At 41.5% G+C, this 24,075-nt stretch overlaps 1 protein-coding gene across 1 annotated transcript in view; it reads right to left on the bottom strand.

Annotated features, from left to right (window-relative positions):
* Window positions 1-24,075, bottom strand: part of cpne4a (copine IVa) — a 120,261-nt gene that overhangs the window by 45,994 nt on the left and 50,192 nt on the right. Inside the window, exons 3-5 of the mRNA XM_056475517.1 lie at window positions 13,083-13,262; window positions 12,147-12,218; window positions 11,643-11,717 (exon numbers count right to left, since the gene is read on the bottom strand). Of these exons, the coding sequence (XP_056331492.1) occupies window positions 11,643-11,717; window positions 12,147-12,218; window positions 13,083-13,262 (327 nt within the window). The remainder of the gene's footprint in view (window positions 1-11,642; window positions 11,718-12,146; window positions 12,219-13,082; window positions 13,263-24,075) is intronic.

Below are 24,075 nucleotides of genomic sequence, written 5' to 3'. Positions count from 1 at the left end.
AACTCATTTCTAATAACTGATTTATTTTATCTTTGCCATGATGACAGTAAATTAATATTTGACTATTTTTCAAGACACTTCTATACAGCTTAAAGTGACATTTAAAGGCTTAACTAGGTTAATAACTAAGCAGGTTAGGGTAATTAGGCAAGTAATTGTATAACGATGGTTTGTTCTGTAGACTATTGAAAAAATATAGCTTAAAGGGGCTAATAATTTTGATCTTAAAATGGTTTTTAAAATAATAAAAACTGATTTTATTCTAGCTGAAACAAAACAAATAAGAATTTTTGCAGAAGAAAAAATATTATCAGACATACTGTGAAAATGTCCTTGCTCTGTTAAACATAATTTGGGAAATATTTTAAAAAGAAATAAAACTCAAAGGGGGCTAATAATTCTGACTTCAACTGTATTTCTAAAAATATTATTACTATAATATAATATCAATATTTTTTAAATCTTCAATAAAATCATGAATACTTTACAAATTTCATAACTTGATACATAAGTATTTTCAAAGAACCACTTTAACTTTTAAATGACGGGTCAATTTGCTTGATTTTAGTCAATGCTACAGTAAGAAAACAATGTTTCAGTGACAAGTTTATGCAATGTTTAGTAAAAAAAATAGTACTTAAAAAGACTTGAAAATACTTGAAATAATCAAACGTGACAACTGCTCATTCTGGGTCAAACACAGTTTTGAATGCATGGCAGTGGTCGCAAAAGTTTGTTAATCATGGTCATTTGGAATTAAAATGCATGGGTGTTTAAATAGAAATCATGATATTTTAGTGCTTAAATCTGGCAGCCTTCTCAAAAACTTGCTTTTTACCCATACTGTTCTCTATGGTTTAGCATACTGATAAAAGCCTGTTTGTACCAATACAGGTTGTTTTCTCCACAGTCCAAAGACATGCGCTATAGGTGTATTGGATAAACTAAACTGGCCTTAATGTATTTCTGTGAATGAGTGTGTATGGATGTTTCCCAGTACTGGATTGCAGCTGGAAGGGCATCCGCTGTGTAAAACATATGCTGGATAAGTTGGCAGTTCAGTCCGCTTTCTTCAGAATATATGGTTTTGTGTTCAACGGGGGGGGGGGGGGGGGGGGGGTTTGTATTTAAATTTAATTACAGTTTAAAAACACTGGAATGTGAGTAAATGCTTAGGAAATTTAGATTTTTGGATGAACTATCCCTTTAAACATCTATGTCTGTATGTGGATTTATGTCTCTTTTTTACGTAATAAGATCCATCTACAATGATAAGCCTTTGAGTTTAAGCTAATAAGCCAATTTTTCATAGAAAGACAAGACAAAAACACAATATCTTGCACTATCCTCAGGCCAACCCATTTAAGCAGGAGTTGTGAGGAGTTAAACAGGCTATAGTTTTCTATATGCACCCCACGGACGGCATCTGCTCTAAATTCAACTCGCCACTGTCATTGAAAAGTAATTGTGTCCTTGCTGGTAACTTTTCAGAGTTGTTCCCTGCGCTGCCATTGTTAGCTGCCCTTCCCACCTCTGCAATCGGTCTGCTTCAGGGTCTGCTCGCCTGCTAAGAGCCAAATATGATGGGGGATTGATGTTATAATGATAGCACAATATAGGTCAAGATAATCAAGTCACTAAAATTACATAATAAATGCACCTGAATGTGTCCTATTGCTTCATTTAAACACACATTTGGTCATTTTTGGTCCAAGTTTTTTCGCCACAAGGCACTTCAATATGATTTAATACTATTGCCTTTGCAATGTAAGTAAGGTTATTAAAAACATTATCATCACATGCCACATAAATACTTGATTCTGATTGGTCAATAAGATCATTTAGTTATTTGCAATTTAAATAATTATTTTCTTTTTCCACAAGAAGGTCGCTGTTTCGAGTCTCGACTGGGTCAGTTGGCATTTCTGTGTGGAGTTTGTATGTTCTCTCCGTGTTCATGTGGATTTCCCCCAGGTGCTCTGGTTTCCCCCACAAGTCCAAAGACATGCGCTATAGGTGAATTGGGTAAACTAAATTGGCCCTAGTGAATGAGTGCGTGTGTGAATGTGAGAGTGTATGGGTGTTTCCCAGTACTGGGTTGCGGCTTGAAGGGCACCCATTGTGTAAAACAAATGCCAAAATAAAAATCATTATTAACCGAGCACCAATAAAAGTTGATAATTGTGCCTTTAAAAAAATCATGTCAGAAGGATCACGTGACACTGTGTAATGACTGCTGAAAATCCAAGTAATCTAAGTCATCCAAGTATATATAAGTAAAGTAAAATGTAATAATGGTTTACCATATTACCGTTTTTTTCCAAACCCTTAAACTTTTTTTGTGATATGTTTTTTTAAAGTTGTCAAAATTGAATGTACATTGTGCTTTCAGAGATATAATCTGAGGTAAGTTTTACCACAAAATGTGCAATGGGTTATAGTCCATATATTTTGCACTGCAAAAACAAATCATAAACAATAGTAGGAAGATTTTTTTAAGGGGAAAATAATAATAAAGAAATTATAGTAATCCTTAAAAATAGGAAAATAAGTAAATAAATCAATAGATAGATGAAGGTAAGGAAAACAAATAAGAAAAGGGAAACGTCATACCTTATTTAAGTGCTAATATTGGTGACTAAATAGTCACAGGGTGGCAGGGCTCCCTGTGTTCGTGTGGGTTTCCTCCGGGTGCTCCGGTTTCCCCACAATTGTCAAAGACATGTGGTATAGGTTAATTGGGTAAGCTAAATTGTGTATGTGTGTGAGTGATGAGTGTGATGTTTCCCAGTGATGGGTTGCAGCTGGAAGGGCATCCACTGCGTAAAACATGTGACGACCCTGATTAATGAAGAGACTTAGCCGAAAAGAAAATGAATGAACGAATGAATAAATAGTCGCAATGTCTCTGGAAAGGCACCTAAAACAAAATAACATATATTTTTCCGACCACAACACAATCCTATTGTATAGACATGTCATTTGAAAAAAGATCCTTAAACTGTTTTAAATATTTTGAAGATGATTGATAAACTAAAAAACTTTAACATTCATACACAAATAAATGATTTCATATTAATTTCAGCTCATATCTGAGGAAAAATTACTTACTATAAATAGCATGAAATACTGGAAAAACACCCTGAATTGAATGAACAAATGTATAAACTCTTTTTTAGCACTTCAATAGTAACCCTTCATATCATAAAATATACATTCTTATCTTTCTTTATTTCAATGGTAAGGGTATAAATCTTAAACATAAAACTTCTTATCTGCTGAAAACAGGAAACTAGTTTGTGTTTCCAAAGCTTCCCACAACTTCCTCAGTTAATTATACCTATTAAAGCCTTTTCCTCAGAGGACTTCTGCAGGTTCTGTATATTGAATGATCAAAACTGCACCAAGTCACCGTTGCCATTTTTAGGACTTTCTAAACTCATGAAAAAAAGCCACGTGCACAAAAAAGTCCAAAACAGACCACTCACAAAAGACGTCATCAACATTAACGCAATGCTCTCCTAAACGCCTGTAGTCAAAGACTGACGAATGCAATTTATCAAAAATATAAAAAATCTGAGAATCCTGACAGCCCGGGTCTCTGATCTCTCCACCAGTCTGCAAGCTTAATCACACTTTTAATTAGTCAGATGCCAAGAATATGATTTCCACTGAAGGATTAGGACTTAGCAGAAGAAAAGGGCTCTTAAATGAAAAGTGATTTAAAGCAGGCTTTCCCCGTTCTACCTTCTGACGTCCTGTCAAGCAGCAAGAACCAGACGCTCTGTGTGAAACCGAGACGCTCGTGTGGATCATTTGTTATGCTTGTATTAATCCCTCTTATTAATTTTAGTCCCATGTAATTACCCTGCTGACAAGAGCTGATTGTGTCTCCCAGAGGAACATTGCTCTCTCTATCACTCTCTCTGGATTTCTTTCTCAACTGTCTGACCGCATTTCTGAGTATCGGGACTCATCAAGCCTGAAGTTTATTTTTAACAGCATCCCTGATCAGTTCTGTCTGATCGTAACAGTTTGAGCGGCTCATTTCCCATTCCTGTGTTGATCCTCTCACAGTATAATGCAGACGTCACCAGGAGGCTTTTATTGAAGGATGGGAGAGTTAAACTACATTTGACACCTGACAGCAAAACGAGTCCCAATGCGAGAGAGCAGGGAACGCTACGGTTACTAAAGTAACCCTTCGTTCCCCGAGGGGGGGAACGGAAATGCTATGTGGAAACTTCCACTATGGGGATTTCGTCAGAATCCAATCATCTGAAAGAGTATAAAAACGGGCCAATGAAATGCCAATGAGTTGGCAGCGTCAGCGTGCACAGCTGGCGTCAATGACAATCAGTCATGCTATAAAGACGCAGCCAGTGCCATGCTCGACATCCTTTTCTAGCTGAAGAGACTTTCACGCTCAACAGCTAAGGGACAATCGTTGTGGCGAAGGAACATAGCATTTCCGTTCCCCCCCTCGGGGAACGAAGGGTTACTTTAGTAACCGTAGCGTTCCCCTTCGGATGGGGAACTCCAATGCTATGTGGAAACTTCCACTATGGGGAAATCTATGGAAAACGCCACAACGAAAGAACCTTACTGCGCCCCTGGCGAAGGGTGTGCCACGCAGTAGAGCAAGCGCACCTACAACGCCCCGAGACACAGTCTTCCAACGTGTCCCCTGGCCCTTACTTACCTGTTCAGAAACGGTTATATTTTTCGGGGAGTCGCAATAACCCAGTAAAAAGGTTTTGATACGACAGTACGTTGGGAAAGCGTTCAGTCCCGATAGGGAGGACGCTGCGGAGCTCACCTGCTACCCAGAGGGGAGACCTGGTGACAATCTATGGACCAGCCCAGAGATGGGGGGGTCCTAGCATAAGGATGGTTAGCGGGGAGGGAAGACACGAGCCTGCCCTAGAAGGGGGGACTATACCGTGGCTGAGTGAACGTATGGGATCGCCAGCGGGGATCACACATAGCAGGCACCTATACCCAGAACGCGGGCTGACCAGCGGGCATGCCGACAACGTAACGGGCCAGCACCTGACTCCTCCGCTGAGTCAGGTGCTGGGGGCCTCGGAGGAACTCTGCAGGGTTCGCCAAAGAAATGGGGAACTAAACTGACAAAGCTGAAAAAGCGCACGTATCTCCGGGTTAGGGAGAGTGGCGCAGCAAGCGTGTTTCGACACCTCAACCGAATCGTTTCCTCAATCACCAAGGGTTGCCTAATACCCTTGAGGAAACAGGCTCCACTCGCAGATTGTAACCTTGCAAATGTATTGGGTGTCACCCAACCCGTAGCTCTACAAATGTCTGTCAGAGAGGCGCTGCGTGCTAACGCCCAGGAGGATGCGATGCTCCATAGTGGAGTGCGCTCTCACCCCCGGGGGACACGGCTCACCCTGGCCCAAAGGCGAGGGAGATGGCATCCACTATCCAGTGGGCCAACCTCTGTTTAGATACGGCACTTCCCATCTGCCGACCACTGTAATGGACAAAGAGCTGGTCAGAGGATCTAAGGCTCTGAGTGTGGTCCCCATATATTCGCAAAGCGCGAACAGGACACAACAATGAAAGGGCTGGGTCTGCCTCCTCCGTGGGCAGCGCTTGCAGGCTCACTACCTGATTGTTAAAACGACGTGGTAGGAACCTTGGGCACATAGCCGGGCCGGGGTCTCAGGACAACGTGAGAGTAGGCCGGCCCGAATTCTAGGCACGAGTCACTGACCGAAAATGCCTCCAGGTACCTAACCCTCTTAACCGATGCCAACACGACCAGCAGAGCTGTCTTCAAGGACAGAAATCTCAAGGATACTGAGTCGAGTGGTTCGAAGGGATCCCCACGTAGGCTCGTAGCACTACCGCGAGATCTCAAGAGGGTATGAGAGGGGGGCGGGGGAAAACATCCGCCTCGCACCTCTGAGGAACTGGATGATGAGGTTATGCCTCCCCACGGTGCCGCCATCCCCGCATCATGATGAGCGGAGATGGTGGCCACGTAAACCCTCAGTGTGGAGCGCGACAGCCTTCGCTCCACCTGTCCTGAAGGAAAGAAAGCACAACACTGATCTGGCAAGATCGGGGGTCTTCTCGGCGAGAAGCGCACCACTCAGTGAATAGACTCCACTCCAGGGCGTAGGCATGCCTCGTAGAGGGTGCACTAGCCTGAGTGATGGTATTAACCACCGCCACCGGTAGGTTACCTAAGTCTTCCTCGTCGCGTCTTATGGACCCCACGTGGAGGTTCCACAGAACTAAGCGAGGGTGCCAGATGGTGCCCTGTCCCTGAGAGAGTAGGTCCTCTCTCAAAGGGACTCGCCAGGGGGGGCGTCGCGAGGAGGGAGAGTTCTGATATCCAGGTCCGGTTGGGCCAGGGGCGCAACTAGCAAGACCTGCCCCTCGTCCTCCCTGACCTTGCACAGAAACTGCGCGAGTAGGCTCACTGGGGGGAGTGCATACTTACGCATGACTCGGGGTGGAGTCGCCATTCTCCCGGGGAAGGAGCTGCCGTGAGAGCCCGTTGGCCGCACGGTAGAGCCCATCCGCGGTGTGAATAGCAAGCAGCGACTTCAGCCGCGTATGACTCCAGAGGAGCAGACGGCGAGCGAGCTGAGACATGCAGCGGGAGCGTATACCCCCCATCCGGATGGAATACGCTACCGCGGCCGTGCTGTCCGTCCTGACCAGCACGTGTTGCCCCCTCAGCACCGGTAAAAAGCGGCGCAGAGCGAGAAACACTGCCAACAGCTCTAGGCAGTTGATATGCCAATGCAGCTGGGTTCCCCTCCACAGGTCCGCAGCAGCATGCCCGCTACACACGGCCCCCTCACCACATACTGGAGGCATCTGCTGAAACGACAGCCTGCCTGGACGCCTGACCTAGGGGCACACTGGCCCGTAGGAAGGAGGGGTCCTTTCCAGGGGGTGCGGGTGCGGTGACACAGCGCAGTGACAGTCACTCGGTGTGTGCCCGCGTGCCATGCGCGTCTGGGGACCCGATCGTGAAGCCAATGCTGTAGTGGTCTCATATGGAGCAATCAGAGCGGCGTGGCCGCGGCTACGGATGCCATATGCCCCAGGAGCCTCTGAAATAATTTCAGGGGGACCACTTTTTTTCCTGTCGAACTCTCTCAGACAGTTCAGCATTACCTCGGCGCACTCTCGTGAGAGGCGCGCCTCCATAGTGATCGAGTCCAGCTCCAACCCGAGAAAGGAGATGCTCTGCACGGGGGCGAGCTTGCTCTTTTCTCGGTTGACCTGAAACCCCAACGGGCGGAGGTGCCGGAGCACCTTGTCTCTGTGCATAATCAATTGCTCCCGAGAGTGGGCTAAAAATCAGCCAGTCATCGAAATAATTGAGCGTGCGGATGCCGGCGAGCCGAAGGGGCGCGAGGGCACCCTCCGCGAGCTTGGTGAAAACTCGCGGAGACAGAGAGAGCCCGAAGGGGAGGACCTTGTATTGCCACGCTCGACCTTCAAACGCAAACCGCAGAAACTGCCGGTGGCGTGGAAGTGTGGAGACATGAAAATACGCGTCCTTCAGATCTATTGCTGCAAACCAATCCTGAGGACGAACGCATCGCGTGATGCGCATCTGCGTAAGCATTTCGGAGCGCAGCCAGTGAAGGCAGCGGTTCAAAATGTGCAGATATAGGATTGGCCATAGCCCATCGCTCTTTTTTGGACACGATGAAGTGCGGGCTGTAAAACCCGCGCTCCATCTCGGCTGGAGGGCCGGCTCGATTGAGTCCTTCGCCAGGAGGACAGCAATCTCCTCTCGCAAGACAGGGGCGGACGCAGGACTGACCCTGGTCGCCCGTGAACCTGGGACGCCGTTTCGCGAACTGAATCGCATAGCCGAGTCTGGTCGTATGGATGAGCCATTGCGATGGGCTGGCCCGCGCTAACCAGGCAGGCAGAGCCCCCGCAAATGGTCCCACCCGCACGAACGCTGACGTGCCAGCGGCGGGGCAGCGTGGAGTGAGTGGGCTCATCCGGGGAGCGCTGGGGTCCCACAGGAGAGCAGGAGAGGAGATGTTCTCGTCTCGCACTCAAACTCCAGGAGAGGGGCTGGGAGTGGAGAGAAAGGAGACCGTTCTCTCGCGCTCCATGAGCCATTGGCGAAATGCACCGATCCTGCGAGCTGGAAGGCATAGCGTCCCAGACTGGCAGTGTTCGGGCTGTCACATCCGGAGGAGGGGAAAAGTGCTCTTTCACTGAGGATTTTGATGGCGTTTTTTTTTTTTTTTTTTTTACGCCTTTAAATAACGTGAAAAAGAAAGAGCAAATTCCCTCCTCCCCAGATGGCCCGCCTCAGGGACGCTTCGCGGTCCGTTTTACCGAACTTAGCGGCGCCCTGGGCGGGGGACGCTGGTTGCCTGCGCGATGCTCGGCGCAGCCGCGTGGCCGGAGGCGCAGGCGGGGGCGGCGAAGCAAAGCTGCGGGCGGGCGTCCTCGGCGAAAAAGCAATGGATGTGGATGGCTCGGCGGGGGGGAGCGGTCATACAATCCCGCCGATAGAGACCTCGCCCATCGCCTCCGACTGCTTTATCACCGGCGTGAATTCCTGGGCGAATTCACCGCCAGTGTCGCCGAACAGACCAGCCTGGGATATGGGTGAGTTAAGAAAGCGAACTTTGTCAACGTCACGCACATCACCAGGTTTAGCCTGAGGTGGCATTCCTGGATCACGGATGTGATCATCGTCCTTCCCAGGGCACACACAGCCGACTTTTTTTTTTTTTTTTTTTGTAAGAGCATAGTCGGTTGCGGTGCGGAGCGCATGCTCAGTCCTGGGTCAGAACCATCCTCGCGCAGCCGGGCCAGCGCCTGCGCTTGGTAGCGCTGGTAGGTGGCCATAGCGTGCACGGTGAGGGGGAAGGCGCACGCAGCACACTGCGTGAGCCTACTGTGCCCATCCAGGAAGAAGGGGATGGGGAGGCTTAGAAGGTCTCGCCTTCATCCTCCACATCCACCCCTCTAATCGGTCCGGCCGCGGGGCTGGGGGATAAACCATCTCCAGAGCCACGGCCGAAGCAGCCTGGGGAAGCACAGCCGCAAAGTCTGCTTCTGGATTCGACGCCGCGCTCAAAGTCCCGGAGGGAGCGAGCGGGTTCGAATCCCTCGTCAGACCTTGACAGCCCAACCTCCAAGGATGGTGAGGATGGAAGCGCACGCAGATCGGGCAGAAAAAAGTGCCCTCAGGACTGCGTGAGTTCACTGTGCACTTCCGGGAAGAAGGGGATGGGAGGCTTTGAAGGTCTTGCCTCCTTATATCCTCCACATCACACCCATCTAGTCGGTCCGGCCGCGGGGCTGGGGGATAAACCATCACCAGACCCACGGCCGAAGCAGCCCGAGAAAGCACGGCCATCACGTCTGCTTTTTAGATGCTAACGCCGCGCTCTCCACCCCGGAGGGAGGGAGCGAGCGGGCTCGCATCCTCATCAGACAATGACAGCCCATCCTCCGATGCAGCGATGGACATCTGACCCCCAGTGTCATCAGGTGAGAGAGCGACCATCCAAGGACGGAGCGCTTCTCTTCACCTGAAGCTTGGATGGAGCGCGTGGAGGAGCGAGAGGTCCACGGCCCGGGGGCGGCGGATTTACTCTCACTGAAACCCTCAGATCTGCCCGAGTGCCAACCGCAGTGCGGGGGACAACTGGGGTGGGTGGCTCTTTTGCAAGAGCGAGCCGCGATCTTAACTGCGCAACAGACATGACATCAGTGATGGCATGCACTGCCCGCGAGCACCGCATTAACATGCTGGACCCCCAGACATGAAACGCTGTGCTCGTGCCCATCATCCGGGGATAGGAAACCACCGCATCCAGAAACGCACGGTCGGAGTGACGTCTTGAAAAAGACGCGCTGCACGACCGTGTTGCTCTTTTAGGAAAGCTTTTTTCCTATATACAAACCGCTCTTGGAGGACCTGACCCAAAGGACGCCAGACAAGGGAGAAATACCCAGCTCGACCATCTGCCACTGCGTATACGCGCTCTGGACCGGGAGAAGCTGCTTCTCGATCTCTCTCTGTAGACACAGGTTGGAGATACCCTCAAAGACTCTCTCAGAAGCTTCGTGAAAGGCTCTGAAAGCGAAAGGATGTCGAGCATGGCACTGGCTGCGTCTTTATAGCATGACTGATTGTCATTGACGCCAGCTGTGCACGCTGACGCTGCCAACTCATTGGCATTTCATTGGCCCGTTTTTATACTCTTTCAGATGATTGGATTCTGACGAAATCCCCATAGTGGAAGTTTCCACATAGCATTGGAGTTCCCCATCCGAAGGGGAACTGTTGATGCTCATTTCACATGCAAAGAGGGCATTTTCTTGAATCATGGCTCTGGAGAGGGGACTGATTCATTCTAGGGGTCAGAGAGATGTCGAAAATAGTTAAAAACTCTGGAGTTGAAAGTTAGGAGTCAGTGTGATTTTTGCTCACTAAAGTTTCAGAGCTCAGTTTTATTTTCGCTGATTCAAATGATTTGGTCACAGCGAGTCTACAGTTAAAGATTCACTGATTCAAATGATTTGGTCAGAGTGAATCTCTTGTTAACAATTCACTGATTCAAATGATTTGGTCATAGTGAGTCTCCAGTTAACGTTTCACTGATTCAAATGATTTGGTCATAGTGAGTCTACAGTTAAAGATTCACTGATTCAAATGATTTGGTCAGAGCGAGTCTGCAGTTTAAGATTCACTGATTCAAATTATTTGGTCACTTGTTCAAACAGTTTGCTCAGACTAAGTCTCCAGTTAATGATTCACTGATTCAAAACAATTTGGAGAAATTGAGTCAGTTAATCATAGTCATAGTGAGTCTACATTTAATATTCCTCTGAATCAAATGATTCTGTCAGAGCAAGTTTCCATTTAGTGACGCACTTACCGGATCATTTTAATCAGCGTAATTCTCCAGTTAAAAATTCACTGATTCTAATGATTTGGTCAGAGCAGGTCTCCATTTAATCACTCATTGATTCAGATTATCTGGTCAAAGAGAGTCTGCATTTAATAGTTCTCTGATTCAAATAATCAGATAAGAGTGAGTCTTCAGTCAACAATTCACTGATTCAAATGTCCTCATCAATGTGAGTCCCCAAGTAATGACTCACTGAATCAAATGATCAAATGATCAAAAGTCTCCAGTTATTTGACTGATTGTATGACAAGTTTTGCTATTAAAACTGAGGATCAACACAATAAATGTATACCTGATCTTCCTTATCCACTGATTCTGGTTACTTGACAATTCATAATAATTCATAATAATGTCAGAAAGAGTTGTACTCCAAGAGTTGGAGTAACATTTTATTATCTGTAACTCTTAAATGTGAGTGTAACCGTACCACAGAGAAATATGTACACTAATACAGTTGAAGTCACAATTATTCGGCCTCCTATGATTATTTCCCAAACGATGTTTAACAGAGCAAGGAATTTTTTACAGTATTTCCTATAAAATAGTTTCTTCTGGAAAAAGTTTGATTTGTTTTATTTCAGCTACAATAAAAGCAGTTTTCTTAAACAGCATCATACAGTAATCACATAAAAGTGATGCCATACAAGATTTTACATATTATATATCGGAAATAAACATGAGCACATGAGGTCTTCCTACCTTATCATCCAGCTTCCTGGCACTGAATGAGAGCTCGACATAATCATTATTTCCCGTCAGCTCCTCAGCGGTGATCTGCAGAGATTGAGAGTGATAAACTGTTTTCAGCAGAACAAAAAAATCAAGACTAACATTTGTTTTATACGTCCTGATCCGCTCACCCGGAGCTTTACATTTCATTTTGTTTACTGCATGTTGTTTTTGTTGCTGCTGTACTCTGTTAATGTGCATCTGTGGCTATTTTCCTTCCGTTTTATAGCTCACCATCAACACCGACTGTTTTGTAAGGTATACATGGAGAAGTTGTTGTGTGTTTGCCTGGCTTCAGTAGTGGCATTGATCATCCTAAGCACCTCTGTCATATAAAGTGCGCAGCTTTTAAAGGTTAGGCCATGAAATGTTTGCGTAAGGCCATTTTACTGGTGTTGTGCACTGCTGGATGTTTGCATAAGTGAGAGTGAGAGAAAGCAAACAGATGAATTTGAGATTTAGAAAAATGCTCACCGTAATAGACGATTTCCCGACTGTGTTGCCCTGTTTAAGAAGAGCTTTGCTGAATTTTCTCTGGGAGACGATCTATTTGGAGAGAAATAAGATATTTTAAGTCGGTCAGGGGGCTTGTTTTGTTTTGATGCAGCTTATGATGGACAGAAAACACACACACACACAAAAACAAATACATGCAGAGCGCAGCACTTAATAACACCTCAGGGAGAATTTGGCATGTAAGCTTAGTTCGTAATTACACCAAGAAGTCTAATTCACTCCAGATAAGCGCTTCATTATTAGTTGTTAAATATTTATAAACAGAGGGGAGTGATTTTGGTTTTATTTCCCCTAGAAACCCCCATCAACACCTCGCTCTCTTTATTAAACACAGCTCATTTCAACAATTATCCTCTTCTCTTCCCCCTCCAACCAAAACAGACTGAACTAAAACAAACAACCGAGCTCCTTCGAGACCTAAAAATGGGATGTAGACAGTGGCTTTGATGCATACGGATAAACACATGAATATTGAGCAAAACGAATATTGGCATCTGCTGTACTCTATAAGCTTCTAGAGAAGCTGCGAATCTTAACCATCTGGCACAAGATCACGTGACCGCTTTTCCGTTTGCTCACACTGCAGATAAGAGAGTTGCGTGGCCCATCTGGACCGTCCGTCGGCCCACACTGAGCCAGACATCTCACGTTTCAAGATTCAATCAGTCATAAAATGTCCGGAAATGCTCTTAACGGTTGTTGGTGTGATTATTTAATTAGGAGGCTTCATCTGATTTGGGCGCAGTGCCGGTCCCAATCTTCCCTGACTGTGTGCAATCAACAATCACACAGAGATCCTGTTGCAAGACGAGCATTGCCAAACAAAGCAAGACAGACTATAATAATCACACGCATGGCTGCTGGAATAAATGCATGATGGAGGCGGTTGCTCACTTGGCCCAGCGTGCACTCCATGGCTCCCAGACAGTCCGCCTCTCTCATGCCGTTATGACTGCTGCTAATGTCGTAGAGCTCGTAACGCAATCGCTGGACCTCCTCAAAGTAGAAGTCCAGGGTGAAAACCTTCGAAAATGTGGGGTTTATACAGCTCCGGATCACCTCTGTCCTGTCCACCTGTCAACACAACAGAAATAGAAATGTTCAGGATAGTAAATGTACTGCAATAAGCACAATCCTTTCAGGATATAACATTTCTACATGTGATACAAGAAAGAGCTATTATGTTGTGGACATTTAAAGTAAACAAATAGGTATACATGATATCTCATTTCAGCAACTTTTGTGATCTGTGTATATACAGTACAGTAGTCAAAAAGCAATTCAAAGAGCCATGAACCCCCCACCCCCCATCTCAGCAGGGTGTTTTCACACCTCTAGTTTAAAAAAAGCCGGTAAAGTGGGTGAGTCCAGCTTTGTTTAGGTGGGAGTATCGAGTGGAGAAAAGGGGAAGGGTTTGCTTGAAAAGGGGAGTTTTATAACGTGCACTGCAGCTGATTTTAAGAGGCAACACAAACACAGATGCAAGAGAGATAGACAGTGATTCGGAGAGCAGCATGTACAGCGGATCTGAGAGCTGTGTGGAAGTGGAGGATTTTTATTGCATAATATTGTAATGATATTACTGTAAACTTAGTAACTAAATCATTTTGACTAAGGTATGTCTTTAAAAACTGAAAGAGTACTGCTGACGATACTAACTTTGCCATCTAATAAACATAAACAACTGATCATACACGTACCAAATCTGTAGAGACAGGACAATCAACACCAACTGGAACCGCGTCTTTTTTAATAGAAGACGAGTGGCAAATCCACATTTCACCATTTCCAGATTAAAAAAGCTCCTGTTCCTTACACACATATTTTTGTCACGTGTTAGCAGACCACTGTAATCCATACGTGAATCCAGCTGCACTCTCATAGCGAGGAAATGGAAATCAAACCTTTGTTGCGGCACATTTATAAACGCAACACTGACGACCCATGTCTCTGAACAATTCTTCTACTACTTGTTTGAATTACGATTGGCAAAACAACATGGCGTCTCTCTGAACACTGTAACAGGTAAAAGGAATCTTCAAATAGATGTGCTGAAAACTCAACAGCTGGAATTTACACAAGGATCTCATCGTTGCTTCAAGTTGCTTCAAAATTTCTTTTTAAACCGGGAGAACGAATTTGTTCTAAACAATGCAAAAACAACCAATTTTCACTTGTTAGCTGAATATACAGTTGAAGTCAGAATTATTAGAATTATCAGAATTTTTTTTCTATTTTAAATATTTCCAAAAGGATGTTTAACAGAGCAAGGACATTTTCACAGTATGTCTGATAATATTTTTTTTTCTGGAGAAAGTCTTATTTGTTTTATTTTAGCTAGAATAAATGCAGCTTTTAATTTTTTAAAAGCCATTTTACGGTCAAAATTATTAGCCCCTTTAAGCTACAGTATATTTTTCTTCCATTGTCTAGAACAAACCATCATTATACAATAACTTGCCTAATTACCTTAACCTGCCTAGTTAACCTAATTAACCTAGTTAAGCCTTTAAATGTCACTTTAAGCTGTATAGAAGTGTCTTGAAATATATCTAGTCAAATATTATTTACTGTCATCATGGCAAAGATAAAATAAATCCGTTATAAGAAATGAGTTAATAAAACTATTATGTTTAGAAATGTGTTGAAAAAAAATCTTCTCTCTGTTAAACACAAATTGGGGAAAAAATAAACAGGGGGGCTAATAATTCAGGGGGGCTAATAATTCTGACTTCAACTGTATGTGTCCTAATAGTGTTTTTGCAACGTGGGGCATATATATGACTGTCAACATCTCAAAAAATATGTATTAGTGTTTCGTGAGGGATCATACAGAGAATTTGCACTTACATCAAGATTTGGGAAGTTACCGCATATGTACAGCCAAACTCGGATGTAAACAACAGCTTGAATGGTTAATGTGCTACTGAATATGTTGTTCTGCCTGTTTATGTTGTCTAAACCATTGGAAAACCAGTGAACGCTGCTAAATCATATAGACAATGACTTAATAAACAGTAAAGAGTGCAATGTTTTGACATACTGAGTTTAATAGGTGGTAAAAGATACATATAAGCAGTAGTAATTAAGATATTAGCATATTTCACTTGATTGTGTGCCTGTAAAACAATATTAATTGGACAAAGAAATTATGGGTTTTTTCTTTAAATAAGTTGTTACTCCACCCTGTTTATAGACTGTCATTATTGAAGTTTTATGTTACAACTAACGTGGTTTAAACGATGGATCTGCGACAAAAGCAGCAATAGTTTTGGGAAACACTCATCACTACACAGTTCTTTTCCCAAACGATACATCGTACTACGGTAGTTCAGCCCAGCGTTGCCAACTTAGCAATTTTGTTGCTAGGTTTATCAACTTTTCATACTACCCTAGCAACTTTTTTTTCCAGTAAGCACCTAGCAACAAATTTAGCAATTTTTTACATTTTATTGGCTACTTTTAGCAATTTTTAAAAAGTGACTCAAAAGAGCAGCAGCTGCAGGCTTCACTCAGTAGAGTAAATTGCTAGCTCAGATTGTTTTTCATAACTGTTAATTTACTGGTATTTGTTAACATGTATCATTGTTGGTAATTTGGGTAGCAATAAATTCCAATAGTGCTATAATTGTCACTTTCACAAATGTGTTAATTTCACAAGATAAAAAGAGTAAGTACACAAGCTGTGATTGTTTAAAAGAATGTAACTGTGCATTATCAGTGTAAAAAATTTATCAAAAAGTGTTTGTATTACTTTTACAAATAGTCAACTATATTTTTCATACGAATCTAAATGGACTTATTTCAAATAATGTTTTTGCTGAGATGGCCAGTCAATTTTAGAAAACATCAATTATTTTGTATACTACATAAAGATGTAGTTTTGAGTTGCGATTACGCAATGATGTCATCATGCAAAGTAATATGTTAATAAGAACCTATTTATTGTGCATGTGGATGTAATGTTTTAATATAATATAATACACGGCGCCTCAGAGAGTAGGGATATGATGGGCTTACGTTTGTCAGATACTACGCGATGATGTCACTGATATGCAAATTAGTGCGTGACGTAATCTGGCAACATTTAGCTACGTTTCGGGTAGGCTTTAGCTACTTTTCACTGGAAATAGTTGGCAACACTGGTTCATCCGCAAGTTATGTTGTTGTTTGGGAAACGCACCGCTGTTTGAGTTTTCTTTTTCTGTCAAACACAAAGGAAGAAGAATGTCAGGAAAAGCCATTGACTTCTATAGTATTTTTTTTTTGTTCCTACTATGGATGTCAGTTGCAACATTCTTCACAAAACGTTTCTTGTTAAACAAACAAGAAATTCATAAAATTTAGAACCACTTGAGTACATTTCATTTCAATATGAAGTATTCCTTTAATTTCATAATGCATACTTGTTCACACTTTCATAATTGCTCATTCTGTACAATAGTATTCCAAACACAGCCTGGGGTGCGTTTCCCAAACAACGACATAACTTGTGGCTGAACTATTATAGCATGATGCATCGCTTGGGAAAAAAACGTTGTAGTAAGAAGTGTTTCCCAAAACCCGTAGTTTGTCTGTCGCAGATCTTTTGAACCACGTTATTTATAACCATAATGACGCTCTAAACAGGGTGGAGTAACAACCTCTTTAGAGAAAACTCCTAAATTTATTTGTGCAAATTATATTGTTTTAAACACACACACACATTTTTTAAAAATCCAATATTAGTTTTGGTTAAAACATATTAACGACACAAATAGGACCTATATATGTTTCCCTTTCAAATATTATTGAGAATATTCCATATGAAATCACTTAGCTAACACATATTATAATCTCATATATAAATCGTTAATGGTTGTAGGCCTAATTTGGAGATATAACATAAATTCCGCTTTTAAATAATATAGGTCACCTATAGCTTTTGTCCTGAGTGTTCAAAATGACATAAATGTTTTCAAAGTGCACAATTGCCAATATGAAGATTGAAAACTGAACTGTAAAAATACTTTGAAAGCAAATTACACCTAAGAGAGATGACTTTAATGCTTTTTTAAAAATCATTCCATGTTTAAATGTTGGAACGTTCAAAATGAATAGGGAATAAGGAGGATAACTGGGAACAGAACACAGCCAAGAACTATGCTTCTAACTACAGCTCCAGAGGTGTGGTTGTAAGCATACAAGTTTGCGATGTAGTTTGCAAATGTGCATTGGAACAATGGATTTGTGAAACACCAAATCAACGAACTACATTTGTAATGACGCAGCTTGCGACCTTAGTTGGCTAACGATGGTTTTCGGAAATGCACCCTTGGGCTGCAGATGAACTGAATTGACTCAAGTAGATCTGCAGGAGAGTCTCTACTTAGGCTAATCAAGTTAATAGCTTTCCAAAAGGATTTCAGAGGTCAATATTTCATCTCAAGACATGCTGCTTGATTGGGAAGCAAGAAAGCAAGAGCTGATACTCAGACGCAGATCAGCATGGAATCAGTGACCTAAAGAACAGATTAATCAGAACAACACCAATCCATTCCTGCTTATCTTACCATTAACCAGCAAAGGCAACTCCCTGTGCTTTTCTTAGTGCGTTAAGCCTAATAGCCCTCCTGTTTTATCATCAACATCAACTGAAATGCATCAAGTCCTTTTACTAACATTGCTAATAATGGATACAGGGAAGCATTAAGAGAGTTCAATCCACCAAGTGAAAGAAAGAAAGAAAGAAAGAAAGAAAGAAAGAAAGAAAGAAAGAAAGAAAGAAAGAAAGAAAGAAAGAAAGAAAGAAAGAAAGAAAGAAATCTGAGAAAATGTGCAAAATTGCTGAAGAAATATCCAAAGATAAATCCATGTCATGGCAAGATCTCTGTTCCTGAAGAAAGTGTCTGCTTCTCACCTCACACAGGCAAAGAAAAGGCTTTGTTTTATCTGACATCCCTCAGCCGCCTAGTCATGGTTTAGTCTCAGTTGTTTAACTTTCCTCATGCAGCTCAAAGGTTCACGATTTTGTTCTTTTTTTCAATTTTCTCTTTCAGAAGAACACCAACCTTTTTTCTTTTTAACTGAGAACATTTTTTAACATTTAAAAAGCTTTTTTAATGTAAACGTCTATTACAACAATGCATTTCACTTCACTAAAGTATGTTGGTAACACTTTACAATAAGGTTGTATTAGTTCATGTTAATTTAAATGCAGTTGTTTATTGTTAGTTAATGTTAACTTGCATTAACTAATGTATGAATTTGGATGTTGATAATCCATTAGTAAATGTTGAACTATGATTTCCAAGAAATGTTCATAATTAGTGCATGTAAGTAAATATATTAACTAATGAAATCTTATTTTAAAGTGTGACCAGTAAAAAAGACGAATGAACGAACGAAACGAAACGAAACGAAACGAAACATACCCAGAAGAATGTTTATTAAGTTTTGAAAAAATGTAGGCTAATACGTGAATATTTTCAAGTGTAGTCGAGTTGTCTGATGCATACGATAGCTGAGAGAGCTTAACGTGCTGCAATTTAAGAAAACACAGCACACGTGTTGCAGATTCTCACAACACAAACAACCCACATCTCACAACAAAATGCAGCGCGTTTGTTCAGTTGTTTGTGTTGTGACAAAATGCAGCGCGTTTGTTCAGTTGTTTGTGTTGTGACAAAATGCAGCACGTTTCTTCAGTTGTTTGTGTTCGGAGAATTTGCAACACGTGTGCTGTCAAACTGATGAAGATTGTTTCTTAATCGTCTCGGCCACCGTAGATGTATGACTCCATAAAAAAGATAAAAGCCAAGTAAAATAAAGATAAAACTGTGTTCACAGCGCCCTTTTCTCTTACATTTGCTTTTGAAAACACTATTGGTTGGGTTTAGGGAAGGGTTTAGGTCAGTGTTTGGCTGGTGATCTGTATGAAATCCCAGTGGATGTGCACAAGAAAACGAAACATATCAGAGCGAAACATGTTTTCAATGGTTTCCATGGTTGACTACATAACATGCCAATTTAGTCATTTTTTCACTATGGGGCAAAATTGTACTCTTTGCCTAACCACTTCATTTCATGCCAATCCGGTCCAGTTAGCATGAAAATGGGTTAATTTCTTATTGTGGTGCTGGTAACAGTCTTCTTTGGAATGTTATACAAATGCGCCAGACATTGCCTTGTAATGCAAGTGTAATGTAATATTATGAACGATGATCAGATATTTCTGTTTTTGGGACTTTACTTTGTTGAATAACAAAAAATAAATAATTAGTGCTATTCTCTAAATTGGCACCCAGGCAAAAGTCATCATGCACACAAACATTCTTCCAGTCCAGTATGGTTAAGCACTGTTGTCTAATCATGCCTAGAATTGTGAACCAAGAACAGTTTGTAATCATGCCGTGCCATACCAGCCTTGTGTGAAAACACAACTTGAACTTTACCAGACTGTTCTTAGAATAGTTCGGCATGATAGTGTAAAAGCTGCTCATTGGTTCCAGGAGTGCATCATTTAATAATTTTCCTCTTTAAAAATAATAATTGTATTTATTTGTATAATCTTCATGTATAATGTTCATGTAAAATGGTCAGTTTGCATAACTCAGGCTCCCCATTTCATTTGCACCAGCCATCTGGAGACGCCCCCGTTTCTCTTCATTAAGGTCTATAAATATTTGCCTGACTCTCCCAGGTGTTTGCTCTTTGTTTACAGGGGCTTCCTCAGGGCAGCTGGTGCGCTTTTACTGAGAAAGTTACGTGTACTATGTATTTAGCATTCACCGGGAGGCTATAAACATCAATCGGGGAGACACAGACCTCAAAGCAGCTGCTTATTTCTGCTGGTGAATATGCAAATAAACCTGTTATCAAAGTGAAAATAACACAGCTCTGATGATGCTTAATGCACATCCGTTCTCTGTCGAACTGTTGTTTGTACAGGGAATATTCCAGCTCTGCTGTCAGGAAACATCTGCTCTGCTGTACATCAGGCAACTTGTTAACCTCGCGCAATGCTCCTTCTGACTGCTCATCAGAAAAGAAGTAATTGCTTGTGTTTTGCGACATCTCGTCTATTAAAAGAAGTAAACAATTAAAGAGCATGTTAAACGAGTCAAAAAAACAGATTGGAGTTACGCATCAGCCGTAAAAGGATTGTGAGAATAGCGTACACCTTAACGTCAAGTGTAATAAAAAATCTCTCAAGTATGTAAACCTACTACAATGCATCACATAATGGTATGATGCATGAATGTGCTCCACGCTGGTGAGCTGGCTACACTAATTATTTTCTTTATTCTCTATTTCCACCTGGGGATACTCATTCCGAGGTCCCTGGAGACTATGCAGCTCCATTGATGCGATCTAAGACCTGTGAAGAGATTATCCTAAGGTATCCATAATCCTGGACCAGGCCGTATCCCGAGCTGACGCTGAGGTGGTCATGGAGGAATGGAGTGCATGAGACTGATTCCTGAAAGACTACAGTGACAAATGAGTCCCCGCATTGATGGGCCAGCCTGACCTCCCGCCGGTGCCCTACTTTCACCTGCAGCTTCTCCATGATGGACGTCCAGCTTTTCCAGCCTCCGGCGCCTAGACTGCAGCTTCACACAGGAAGTTTGGCCAGAAGAACAATGGTCGTGCCCAACAGAGCCTTCCCTTCACTTCGTCAATTGGTGAAGTTTTTTTCCTCGCCACTGGCTTGCTCGGATCGGGACTTGTGGAGCTGCGCTTTGGTGGATTTGCTCTACAGTGTTTGAACTTTCAGCAGTGAAACTTAAACCACACTGAACTAAACTAAACTGAACTTCAACTTTGAAATCTGAACTACTAAAACTATGTTAAGCTGCTTGGACACAATTTATATTGTAAAAAGTGCTATATAAATAAACATGAATTGAATTAAATATTACAAAAGAAAATCAATAATGAAAAAGAGCAGTTTAGGCAGGTTTTTTAGCATGCGTGTGACTGTAAGTTTTGGAACCGATCTGATACCAAAAAGTCTAATATATCGGCCGATACAGATACCGATCTGATACCAGTACATTTTTTTCCATTCCTACTTTAACTTCTGATAATCTGATACAGAATCCCAAATAATATCTCTTCTTCATTAAACACAATCTACTAAATACAGATTATTTAATTATCAAGAAAAACAACTACTTTAAATAAACATAAGTAAAAGCATATGTATAAGTAAATAAATTTCGCATAGTTATAAAATATATTTATAAAAATACAATCTTGTTGAATGTAAATAAAACAAAAGACATGGTGATAGATTACAGGAAGGCTTGACCTACCCCCAGCATAACAAATATTTAAGGTTTGGACATTAAAATTTTTGACACACATAAATATCTAAGGGTTGTTATTGACAATATGTTGACATTTCAACCTAACACCCAGGCTGTCTATAAAAAAAGTTCAACAAAGACGGGTTTGTACGTCTAAGATGACACTGTTTTATAAAAATGAAATTGCATCCATTTTATTTCTCTGCATTGTAGCTTGATACGGTAATCTGAGTTTGTCAAATAAGAACAGGTTGAGAGTAGCCGTGTGAATGTGGCAGGCAAGATCATCAATTTTAACCAAACTGGTCCAATAGTAATTTACCATAATTATGTTTAAAAGAGAGCTCAGGGTATCCAATACACCCCTGGATTACCCTTTGTACTTTTTGTTTTAGCTGCTGCCATCAGGACGTTGTTTTAGAGTTCCTATTTGCAGGACAAATAGAATAAGAAATTATTTTATAATGGTGGCCAATGAGTCCAGCTGGGAGGGAGATGCACCTAAAATAACTATGTATTGTATGTTGTGTGGTAATATCTTGTTAATGTGTACATGGAACTTCACCTGTGTTACGGCACCTTGCAGCAATTTTAGTTTCCCTAAACGGGACAATACAGTTGAGTCTGAGTCATGTTTTATATATTAGCTTATGTGATCATAATTTAATTTAACTACTTGAACACATTTGGAATATAGCGTATAAAATTTTATGGGCTGACACGGTGGCTCAGTGGTTGGCACTGTTGCCTTACAGCAAGAAGGTTACTAGTTTGAGTCCCGGCTGGTTCAGTTGGCATTTCTGTGTGGAGTTTGCATCTTCTCCCCGTGTTGGCGTGTGTTTCCTCCGGGTGCTCCGATGTTATTAAAGCCAATATCCAATATGAGTTTGGATTGTTGCATCCCTACTTTTAGTTTATAAAACAAATTGTTAAATAAAATAATATGGAGTCCTATTTATATCTTAAAACATTATAGTTGTTTTGGTGTGGGTATTTAGAGGGGGTTATTTGTTTACCAATGAACCAGTAAAAAAAAAAGAGACTTTCAAAACATTTGTTTGGTTTAACCATTTGGTTTAGTTTAAGTTATTTTCCATACCTCTACCTTTAGGAAAGCTTAGGATCAACATTTGAAGGAATAACTGGTCACAATTAGGCATGGGTACCAAAACTCTGTACTTTACTGGTACCGGTACTAAATTATAATAATAATAATATAGTAATAAAATTTTTTATTTGTATAGCGCTTTACCTACATACATGCAACTCAAAGTGCCTCACAAACAACAACAAAAAAAGCAGTGTAAAATAAACCAAATAAACAAATGTATGGACAATTAAAGCAAAATAAACAACAAATATGATAAAAAAGCATACATGTACACACATTAATGTATATATCTACACAATCCCACACAATAGTCCTTACATATGAATATACAAGGACACATTTTTTATGTAAAATAAAATGAAACTAATAATTGTAAAACATAAAAATGTTCTCGCTGTTGTATTGTGGCGAACAAGATCAACATTTCTCACATGGGACTGCCAATAGTGCAGACGAATATAAAAGACAGAAGTATCAATAATCTCTGACTTAATCGATAAGCTTCTGATGTTAACGGTTCTGCTATCGGTACTGGAGATTTATTTCTAAATAAAGGTTACCTACAGTAGCATAATTGAACTGACCAACCTTTTCAAATTTGCGATATTTGATATTCGTCTGCACTGTTGTCAGTCCCATGTAAGAAATGTTCTTCTTGTTTGGCACAATACAACAGTGAGAAAATTTTTATTTGTTTTACAATTATTGGTTTCATTTTATTTTACATTAAAAAGGTAATAATAAAATAGTGTTTTTCTTTTTTTTTCATTAAAAAAAAACACTAAAAAGGTTCTTCAAAGGTACTTCAAAGTACCAATAAGAGTACCATTAAAGTACTAAACTGATAAGTGGTATCGATAAAAGTAGTAATACCGTTAAAACCTTAACAATACATATCCCTAGTCACAATAAATAAAAACATTATTTTGACCATCTGTCTTTTTCTGAAAAAAAAAAAGTTCTAATAAATATCTTTATTTGAAATTTGGAGGTCAAAATGCTAGCATTACTCTTACTGTACCTGATGCAGATAATAAAGTAGCTTATACAGTATATGATTGATTTAATACCACAATTATACATAACAGAGTTTAATAACAGCAAATAAGGCACATACAAATTCACTTATCAAATATTAAATACACACATATTTACTACATAATATTACAAAACAGCCAAAAGTTTTTTCAGCCAAGAACAATAACGCCAGCCTGGCAAATACTGAAAGTCCTTCATTTCACTGCTCACTGACCAGAAATCAAGTTTTACTAGATTTTTTTAAATCAAAACGTGAGCAGAAAAGCAGGGCTGCCCCAATCCAGTCCTTTTATCACTTCGCCATACACTGACAACCCCTGGCAGGAAAAGTCTGGACGAGGCAGCTTTAATAAAATAAAAGTCGTGTGTCCACTCAGCCTTGGAAAAGTCCCTTTATGCCTGTATAAACCGAGGCCTGGGTTCATCTCCAGCCTGGACTGACAGT

Source organism: Danio aesculapii, chromosome 16 (genome assembly GCF_903798145.1).
Source record: "Danio aesculapii chromosome 16, fDanAes4.1, whole genome shotgun sequence".
NCBI lineage: Eukaryota > Metazoa > Chordata > Actinopteri > Cypriniformes > Danionidae > Danio > Danio aesculapii.
The sequence above is the reverse complement of the archived record's forward strand: the minus strand, read 5'-3'. Positions and strand labels throughout refer to the sequence as shown.